Here is a 10,466-nt window from a genome sequence, read left to right as displayed (position 1 = left end):
TGTTGCTATGTTTATTTTTTTTTATATATATACTATATATATACCCTCCAGTATATATTTCATTTAGAATACATTTCATAAACCTATTTAGCATATCCTCAATTATGGGCAACCTATAAAAAATGTAATTGAATGTATCCTCAATTTTAGACAACATGAAATCATACAATCAAGAGGTATTAAACATGTTCAATTACCAAACATATAAGTACGGTACCATATTGCATTTCAAGATGTTGTGGATGTTCCACTGCTTGCGAAAAAAAGCAGTGGACATCTGTGGAAAAGAGCTTTATAGCTCTTCGGATTCATCCAGTATAAACACATGTTATGATACTGCTGATTCTGATTGTGCCTGTGGAACGGATGCCGTATCGAAGACGCAGCTCTTTCACATCCCAGACAGGATGTCCAACTCTGGTTGGATAGTGCGTGCGATCGATTGGTCCGGTTCTGGCGGGCACTGACAACACGCAGCTAAAGGTCGCATGGCATTCTTGCCGTTTGATTAGCAGTTACACACATTTAATTTTCGGCAATAAATTTTAACAAACGTATTAAAAAAAACCTATTTATTCATATGTTGCCGATCATTTAGGCTATACTAAATAGGTTTGCTAATTTTTTTCTGAAATGAAACCTAAGTATATGAAAACAAATCAAACTTCGGAACACATATCATGCCATACTTTTGCTCCACGTGCCTTGCACATGCGCGAAAGGCAGGTTGCTATGCACATTCATGTCAGTAGAGGGCACACAACGTGCGTCTCTCGAATGATCACTCTTCTCACGTTAAGAACATCTTCGTTAGCTTCAGTCGGAGCTTCATGGGTATGCGAACACACTAAACATCTGCGTCAGTTATGTACGTGTCTCAACAGAAAAGGAATGCAAAATAAATCAATCATATTCGGTGTGCGATAAATTACTGCTGCTGGTAAATATAATATAGATCTAAAAGTTTATTTAGTTTAATAAAGTATTAAAGCTTTCGTGACTGCATAAAATTACTCATTGTTTTTTTCGGTAAAGTCATGTTTTAATATAATTTTATTGTATTTCTACATACATGACTTTACCGAAAAAAAAACCAATGAGTAGTTTATTTAGTTTAACCAGATATGTTGATTAACTCAAGGGACCAGGGTGAGTCTCGTGCATTATCAGCAAACAGTGAAAAATAACATAATCGCTATCAATGCGAGTCATATTCTTAGCTCTTTTGGTAAAGTCACGTTGAAGGGAAACAATAAAATAATAAAAAATATATAAAACAATAAATTGTTTTATATATTTTTTATTATTTTAAACAATAAATTGTTTTATATATATTATTATTATATTGTTTCCCTTCAACGTGACTTTACCGAAAGAGCTAAGAATATGAATTACTGCGGTCACGAAAGCTTTAAATCAAAATTTAATGCGAGTCATAGTTTCTTTATTCCCTGCAGCAGATACACCACACATCAGCAGCGTGATCTTTCCGGAGAGAGCAAGATACAGTACAGCTTTACCAAGGGGAAGGTTTGTGTGTCCTCAAATTTCTACATTTTCAATTGGGCCCTACATTAATAATAACATATTTACTCTGGTAAATAATCCACCCCCCCCCCCCCCACTCTCTTTTCCCGTGGATCCGTCACTGACTCATAATAAGAAGTCGTCTTTCTCCAGGCCTCAGAATTCCAAGAGGAAACACGATTCCAGCAGAAACAATCTCTCTTGCAAAAACAGCTGAGAAATTTGAGTGGTGGCGCTGGTCCATTGGGGCCCTAAGCACACATTCATCACCCCCCCCCTCCACAACCACTTTGATTTACTGCAGAAACTTTCCGGTGAGATAAAAGCCGTAAATGCTTACCTATTGCGGTGTGTATATACATGAACAGTGGGGAGACAAAGGCGGCCGGGCGTTGTGCTAGCCGCACTACCCCCTCTTGTTCACGGTGCCGGAGTTCATAGATACTCCTCGCATCAACGTAGATCAGCACTTGCCCCAACAGTCGGTTAGGCTGTACAGGGGATCTTTGCCTTTACGTGTGCCACCTGGGCTGGTTGAAGGTATAATAAAAGGTGTCAATATGTTGGATTACGGTCATTCGGAACCTTGATGTGTTTTTTTTTACGCGTGGAATAAATGTGGTTTACTATGAGTATATATACATTACCGATAATTACTATCATTACAGATGAATGGCTTCGTTTGAGTTGAAGTAACACAAGTTGCCTTATTCCGACCTTTAAATTACAATCATTGCAAATCTCCGTGTGCGGCACCTCATCAAAGGAAGCCGTGGTTTGCTTATGGCGCTTAAAACCACAGGTGAGAAATTTAACTTAATCTTCAAACGCAACTCTCTTCAAAAGGTGCTACAATTTCGGCGACACACTGACCGCCCAGGCTGCCCATCCATCCACGGCCTGCGCGCAATGGAAGTGAATTGAGAGAGAGAGAGAGGAGAGCTAAGATACGGTGTTTCCGAACTTCGCTTTTATGGACAACTTTTCAGTGAACGCATTTTGTTCCGTATATCGAAGATGCCCGTACGACAATATCAAACTGTAGACGCCGTTCCAGAAGCTTCCCAAGGTGCTTGGGGCAGTCATAAAATTTAACCTTTTACAAATAGGGCCCCCTACCTTAATAATAATACATGGGTTGTATTTTCTGTGGTATATCGATACAAATACCAATTTTCAGAGTCTCAATGGGGGGGGGGGGGGGGGGAGGAAATCATCGCTCCCCGACCTTTGGATCCACTTCTGAAATGGAAGTTCTGTTGGCCTTCCACTGACCCTGAACTTAATTTGAAGGTTAATAATTTCAAGGTAGTCTCATAGACAAGGGTTGGGGAAAAAAACAACGGCTGCAGGAGATATGAAATGTTTGTTTTCCATCTTCCTAAGCAAATACTGGTCTACGGAAAACGTACCAAAAAATGTCAAATTCACCGCTTGCGAATGCTAACATTCTTCCATGTAGGAACAAGCAATGTTCAATGTATAAGCAACCACCATGCAAATACGTGATCAGGTAAAAGTACATTTATTACAGTTCGCATATTGAACAGAAATTATACCAAAACAGAGGGAGGGCATACAATAATTAAACTAATTATTCAATGGAGCACTCAACAGATTATCTGAATGTCATTATAGTGCGGGGGCGATTAGGCGGCTGGGAGCAGAGATCCTTTTATATTACAGGTGTGCACCATAATGGCTGGGTAATTGTCAATCACATCATCTGCTCATTGAGGTTGGCCATAATATTTACTGTAATAATTAAATGGTTCTCGCCATTTTACTATTGCCACGCTGCTTGTAAGGCTCACACCACAGCGCCGTCCGAGTACGATGCATTACGAGCGGGGGAGGCGATGGTGACGACATCAGCCACCACCCTTCAGCAGATGCCAGCGGAGGAGATTCGAAGACCATTATCAGCAATCCGATCGCCGTCCTCGAACACCGCTTGCAAGGTGAGCTCTGCTGAAAAGCAGCAGCAGCAGCCGCCGCAGTTGTTAAAGCAATGAAGCTGCGGTTAAACGGACGGATGACAAATAGCGTGCCTGTGCTCGAGTGCGGACGGACGCTGCCACAGCGGTGTAGCAGTTCGCACGATGGACGTGCAATCCCGAGGTCGCCCGTTCAATTCAACCTCCCGGTGCGACAGTTGTGAAACAAGGTGAATGTTTCTTAACACCCCCCCCCTCCCCGTTCGACTAACTGGCGATCGACTAACGGTTAGTGGATCGCCAGGTAGGTCGTGTGCGGTGGGGTAAAGTGTGGGTAACTTGGCCAGCATGGGAGAGGCACAAATACCCTCCACTCCGGTGGAGGTCCATCCACAAGCAGCGGCATAAGCAAAGCATTTGCAGGGCTGCGCCTTTACCTGTACAGTCGTATCGAGTACATGTCGGGCCCTTTTGTCAATAATTCCCAAGCTTGTTCACGTAAACTATAAATCATGAGCTGGCAATTGTCTCCGCATGCATTGTAATAGGTGAAGCGGACAAGTTGCTGTCTGGAAAAAAAAACATTCAGTCATACAGATAATTATCCACATATCACGTCGATCCTTGCGGAATGTTCATTTCTCACGATTGAGAGACACGTACGAGACCGGTTGCAAAGCTTCCCCTATTGGCAGCAAAAGTTCTGCAACGAACAGCGGCACACCACCAATGTGCCTTGAGGAGGAAGGATAGTTTTGAATCAGTGCACGGGTGAGGGTGAAGAGCATGACCGCTGACCATGAACACTGAACAAAAGTTGGCATTACACTGAGAAACAGAAGGGTCAGGTGAGCGATGCACATCAAAGACATCATATCGATTGGTTAAAAGTAGCTGGGATTGGGCATGACTCATCACACGGTAAGGGATGATGGCCGATGGGCAAGACTGGAGGCAGAATGAACGCCAAAGGAGCGAACGGACGCCCCGAGAGGATGGGATGAGAGCCACCGCGGAGAGTTGCAGCAATGAGATAATTTCATGTGCACGAGGTCACATGGTATCACCGAGCTGTGAGGGATGGGGAGACCGTCTAGCAGTGGCTGGACCATAGCAGCTGCTGCTGATGATGATGACCACACCGCTGTTGAAGTCTTAAAGAGGACATAGAGGTGTGATATTTCACGGCGGGGCGATGATGTGTGCCTGCCACTGTGCGGCAGCTGATATTGTAACCCTCCCCTGGCATCATGCGATGAGCACTGCGTGAGTTTGGCCTTCATTTTAATTATTTACATTTCGCACCACCGCTCACGCGAGCACGGAGAAATCTTTAAACAAAGTATTTGGTCAAAGCGTTTCAATATTTACGAGGGGGAAAAAAATCGGACGCATATGGAATGTTAAATCATTCATGCAAAAAATAATACTTATATTGGGGGGAAAAAAACGTGAGGATTTTCCATCATTACAAATGAGCAGATCTTCACATCATTGTTATGCGACCGTTGATTTAACGTTCCGATAGAAATAACCCCGCGACCCACGTCGGTAAAATTGCCACGATACCAGAAAAAGAGATGGCATGCGATGGCAACAGAACAGATGACTGGCGTGCGATTAGAAAGCACACGCTACAGTGTGGAGGCCTTGCAAACAATGCTGGCTTTTCGAGACACCACACCGAAATCTTTGATCTCCAGCTGAAGGTCAGTTCCCTCTTCTGCCCTCGAGAGGGGTCATAACCCAAAAAACACGAGCCTGTTTTATGTTTTATCCTGTCACACAAGGCAATGTTATGCGTACGAGAGGACGTTCACCGCGGAGACGGAATGACGAAATCTGCTCGTGCGCGGGTGCCCGAGTGTTGTACGACACCCTAGGATCGTGGGAGGGTGGTGGCCTTAATCCAGCCATGAATCGGCCGTGGCCGATGACGAGGGCAGCGTTAAATAAGTCAGCTCCCGTCCCGTGCTTGTACACAAGCGCTTACGCGGACGCAACCGCGTCGTCCGGCAGTTCCGTGCTGCTGGCATGGGAGCTCAACGCTTGGTGATTCGGACTCCGATGGCCAGGCTGTGCTCGGCGGTGAACACGCACGCCAAGCTGGCGCCGAAGGCCAGGCAGCCGCCGCCTTTGGCGAGCGCGGGCGACGCGCTGCCGTCCCACACCGAGCGCACCGGCGCCTCCCAGCAGAGCCGCCGCCTCCGCGCCCCCTCCGCCTTCAGCTCGAGCCGGTAGCTGAAGGCCTCGGCTTGCTCGGGGCTGCCGATCAGCGCCACGGCGGCCAGGAAGTGCTGCTGGCACGGGGCGTGGCCGCACCCGCCGGGCCCCAGCGACACGCCGCTGCAGACCCGCGGGGCGTCCCCCGCGCGGGGTGGCGCGGACGGCATGCCCGTCCGGTCGCCAGAGGCCGGCGCTCCGTGCGGCCTGGGAGCTGGGCCGACCCGCCCGCCGTCCCGCCCGCCGTCCCGCCGGACCCCGGGATGGGCGACGTCCCTCCCGTCGGGCGGTGGGAAGGGGCCGACTTCCGGGCGTCCGGGGGGGGCGGCCGCTTCCTGCCACGACGACGTCCGGCCCTGGGGCCGGACGAATCCCCGTCCCCTCGGAGAGGCCACTCCCCGTCGTCGTAGGGGATGCCCGGGGGCCGGGGCGGGACGTGCGTGGCCGCGCGGCCGTTCGTCCGCCTTCTCCCTCGGGTCCTTGCCCGGTTCGCTCCTCAACTCGGCTTGCGCTCCCCACGCCGGCTCCTTCTCCAGCACCAGGAGGAACACCTGCCCCAGGCAGGACTGCATCATCGCCCAGCTGGCACTGCCAGGCAGGTCCACGCCGCTTGCCAGGAACACGATGTCTTCCCCCTGGTCGAGAAGATACAGGTGAAGAGGCGTTTCCCAGTGCGCAACGTGGGCAAGTGAAAGGCGTCACGTGAGACCCGCGTAGCTTCTCGTGGCTGTTCCGCGTCGCTCTGCGGTGAGTTTTTTGGTCGTTCCGCTCTCATGACTGGCCGTAGAATTGTCCGGATATTAAAATCACTGCGGTTGGAGTCACCGTAAATTTTTATTTTATTTTATTATGTTTTTATTATTTTATTATTTCCCTTCAACGTGACTTTACCGAAAGAACCAAGAATATGTAGCCATATTTGTTACGATATTGGGCCTAAGTCCCAAGCGCCAGAGTGAATGTTGTTAACTGCACATGATGCGGAATGTGACAAGGAGTACGGAGCTCCCCGCGATGTCTACAGAATATTTTCGTATCACCTCAAAATAGCAACACACGCCATTCTCCGCAACGGTTGCTGCACATTGTACACTTTCCTGATTGCAGAATTCTGCGACAAATTGAGCCCAATTTCATGGCAAGCGTGAGAGAGAACATTTGCCAGGATACTGTGCTGTACATTCCCAACGTTTGTAACTTCCGAGGTGGTCTATTCGTGTATATCCATGCGCAAAATACAAAGAACCCCCCATATAGATACGTACACTGTCGGTGTGTTTTAGTGAGCACCTATTAAAGCTGGCAGGCACATGATGAGGAAGTGTGGCCAGCTCCATGCCTAACCACCTTTGTCTTCCCATTGCCGATATTTACATGCCACACCAGGCAACAATTTAAGGCGGAGTTGACCCCGAAATAACCCAAGCCAGGTTCAGATTTCAAACACCGCGGATATTATCCTTGGTGGTGAATCAAACCCAGATTTATGGCATAGTGCAGTACTGTGCCACCGTTCCACACAAAGACAAAGGTCCCCCACGTAGCCTTTAAAAGACTGCTGGGGCAAGTTCTGTTTGCGTGCACCTAAATAAGGCCGGCACAGCACACGAGGTGGTAGTGTGGCCAGCACCACGCCTGGTCGCGTTTTTGTTCACATGCATCGCAACCACATACTCGTTTAATGCCGAGTCTACCTAAGGGAGACCCTGAACGGGTTCAGATATTCACCACTGATGTTGGCCGTGAGCGGAACTCGAATGTACTATCCATTGTGCCACCGCTCTCCACAGAAAAAAAAAACAAAGATCCCCCGTATAGCCTCAACAGACTGTTGGGGCGAGTGCTGTTAGCGAGCACCTATGAAGGCCGACACGGGACACGAGGGGGTGGGTGGTTAGCACCACGCCCGGCCGCCTTTGTCTCCCAAGTGGCAATGTTTACACACCGCACCAGGTACTCGTTTAAGGCTGAGTCGACCTAGGGGATTCCCAGGACCTGTTCAGATAATCGCCACTGATGACGGCCGCGAGCAGGAATCGAATCCGGATCGCCGGGTTCGTAGCGCAGCGCGCCAACCGCTACACGACCGCCCAGGAACGGGGTTGGAACGCGCTACCCACTGCGCCACCAGTCCCCCACACACCCCCATGCACACACACACATACGCTCAATAACAAGACTCCTATTACTCTTTGTTTTTTTCGGTAAAGTCACGTAGGAATAAGAAATAATAAAATCACATAATAGCATACGACGTTTCGATTGCAACACAAGCAATCATCATCAGGTACAGAAGAGTTAAATTTAAGAGAGAGAGGAAACACATAACCGCAGATATATACATACACCTAAGTAGAGGAAATTAACACAGATACACCAGGGGATACAGAGAGAGATGGAGGAGCACACTAAATCAAACAGGGTTTAGCAAAATTTTGAAACTATATAAAGCATCACAGACGGTCGGTCAAAAGACAATTAACGCATGGTCTGGTTGATTACGCTATTTCAAAGATTGCTAAATTGTAAGTTAAGTGTGAAATTTAAGAGAGTGATAGAATACAGACCGCACAGAGACATATGGGGAGAGGCACGCACTATTTTGAGACATGGCGACTGCATGTTTCAGATGAAAGTGCGGCTCGCTCAACTCGTAAATGCAGCAGAAAGCCACTCTCTCTTGATGGGGAAGGCCTCTTCTTCACAGGTACAGCCACTGATAATTTCACACAAAGTGCGACTCAATTTATTGACCCTGAAGGGACAATCGGCTGTGTCGAGCCTGAACTAGGATTTTTGAACTCGCAACCTGCTTTGCGAACCAAGCACTCTGCCACAGGGCCTTGTGGCTGTGTGTGTGTCGTGGAGGTGGTGATGTTAACTACCTCGCCTGTTATACAGGAGGTCGTAGGTTCGATCCTGACCCTGTTCTCCCCGTGGTCGCGTGGATTTTTCTCCAGGTCCTCCGGTTTCCTCCACATTTAGAAACATGCGTTTAAAGTATTCGGCTGCTATGAATTTCCCCACGATAGGCAACTTCGTTGGGCGAGCATTTGTGATGGCCAAGACACATCTGAAAAATAGCTACACAGCTCAGTCTGCCCTTACCTGCTAAAATAAAAGTAGTCTAATAGTTTGACTGCGTTGTGTGTGCGGTCAGCACACCGAGGCCATCGAGTCGCTGCTACGCTTGAGAAAATGGTTCTACCACAAGTGGCTGAAACCCGGATCCCAACCCAGGACCTCGGTCAGTTCCGCCGCTTTAACGCGACTATTTGGCTCCCTCCGATCCACCCAGCCACCTCGGTAACATCCGGTAGCGACGCTCCGCACAACCCTCCTTGCGCAGGCGAGTGGCGGTAGATGGTAAATACGTCAGGGCACATCCTTCACTCTGTTGGGCGTAAAGTGATGTTGTTCATTTATTTAACAAACGCCTACAACGTTAGACTGCAACTACAATTGCTGATGGCATGTGTCACCCGCCGTGCGAAAACACGTTTCTCCGCTCGCACGCAGGAAATGACATTTAGCCGAGTGACTTGGCAGCGAGCAGCAAATGTTCACCTGTTCCCAATTAACTGCCCCTGGGATCCGCGGTGAGGAAGCACAGCACGTACTGTTGGTAAGGAAAGGCACGGCAGCGTTTTCCACTACACCGGGACCCGCTCTCCCTCGACGCCGCTGTGCAGGTTTTCGCTGTTGTGCTGCTGCACGGCTCTCCGTTGTGTTTTCGGGTCACACCGCATGTTGTTCGGCACGATGTCCGACGTTTCGCTCCCCTGAACAAGCTCCCAGGACGTGCAGCGAAACGTCGGACGATATGTCGAACGGCACGGGGGAAAGGTGGTAACTACGCAGAAACACACTGCGAGGAATTCTTTCCGCGATCGTACGGTCTGCTCACTCTCGCCGTTGTGCCGTCGCGGTTTTGTAATCACCTACCAGCAACATCCCCGCGCGAGCCTCACGGCGAGTTTTGAGGAGCCTCCTTGTCGGTCAGTTGCCCTTCGGCAGAACTCCAAATCGACGTCTCGCCAACCCGAACCGAGGATCATCATTACAAACAACGAGCCGCACTTTGCGCGGAACGAGACGAGCGCACAGACTCCCCGCCGCCGCCGCCGCTGCCGCCCGACCTACCTGCAGGGTGCCGATGGTGTCGTGAGCGGCCTGCAGGTGGGCCTTCACGTCCCTGACGGGGCCCCGCCACGGGCACGCGGCCCCGGGGCAGGGGCACGCGCCGGGGCGGAAGTCGCAGCTCTGCTCGTGCGCTCGCCGCTCGGCGTGCGAGGCGGCGCCGTGCGAGCAGCCCGCGGCCGCGTGCCGGCACGGAACGGCGGCCGGCGCCTCGCCGGCTGGACGCTCCCCGGGCCGGGCCCCGCGGCTGGCGCGCAGGGCGCTCGCCAGGAGGCGCGAGAGGCCGGAGGGCCGCGCGGACGGGTCGTCGCTCTGCCGCTCCGGGGCTGGCGCGGGGGGGGGGGTGGGGGAAAGCACCCGCGTTGTTGTTGTTGGTGACGACGCGGGAAAAATAACGCGCGCTCTCGTTTGTCCAGCAAAGCCCCATCGAGTCGTAGGACTCGCTTCCATGGCAATCGAACGGCGAGTGTTCATACGCGCGGGAGGAAAGCGGACCGCCAGGAGAAAAAACCCAGGTGCGCGAGGGTGCAACGCTCTATCTCCGCCGCAACAGATGGAAGCCTATTAGTCCGCTTGCGTTTTTCTGAAGATCAATGGGCACAGGCACCTCCAGCATGACCTGGTTTCTTTGACAGTGAA

The 10,466-nt window shown here is 50.3% G+C and overlaps 1 protein-coding gene across 2 annotated transcripts in view; it reads right to left on the bottom strand.

Moving 5' to 3' along the window:
* Positions 1 to 3,036: 3,036 nt before the first annotated feature.
* LOC116945800 (uncharacterized) overlaps positions 3,037 to 10,466 on the bottom strand; it is a 28,126-nt gene continuing 20,696 nt past the window's right edge. For both annotated transcript variants that reach the window (XM_076069672.1, XM_032960334.2), the window contains 2 exons: positions 9,831 to 10,153; positions 3,037 to 6,322 (listed from right to left, as the gene is read on the bottom strand). In XM_076069672.1, the coding sequence (XP_075925787.1) occupies positions 5,507 to 6,322; positions 9,831 to 10,153 (1,139 nt within the window). In that variant the 3' untranslated portion in view covers positions 3,037 to 5,506. The remainder of the gene's footprint in view (positions 6,323 to 9,830; positions 10,154 to 10,466) is intronic.

Source organism: Petromyzon marinus, chromosome 25 (assembly GCF_048934315.1).
Source record: "Petromyzon marinus isolate PM22_M1 ecotype Great Lakes invasive population chromosome 25, UKy_Petmar_22M1.pri1.0, whole genome shotgun sequence".
Taxonomy (NCBI): domain Eukaryota; kingdom Metazoa; phylum Chordata; class Hyperoartia; order Petromyzontiformes; family Petromyzontidae; genus Petromyzon; species Petromyzon marinus.
The sequence above is the reverse complement of the archived record's forward strand: the minus strand, read 5'-3'. Positions and strand labels throughout refer to the sequence as shown.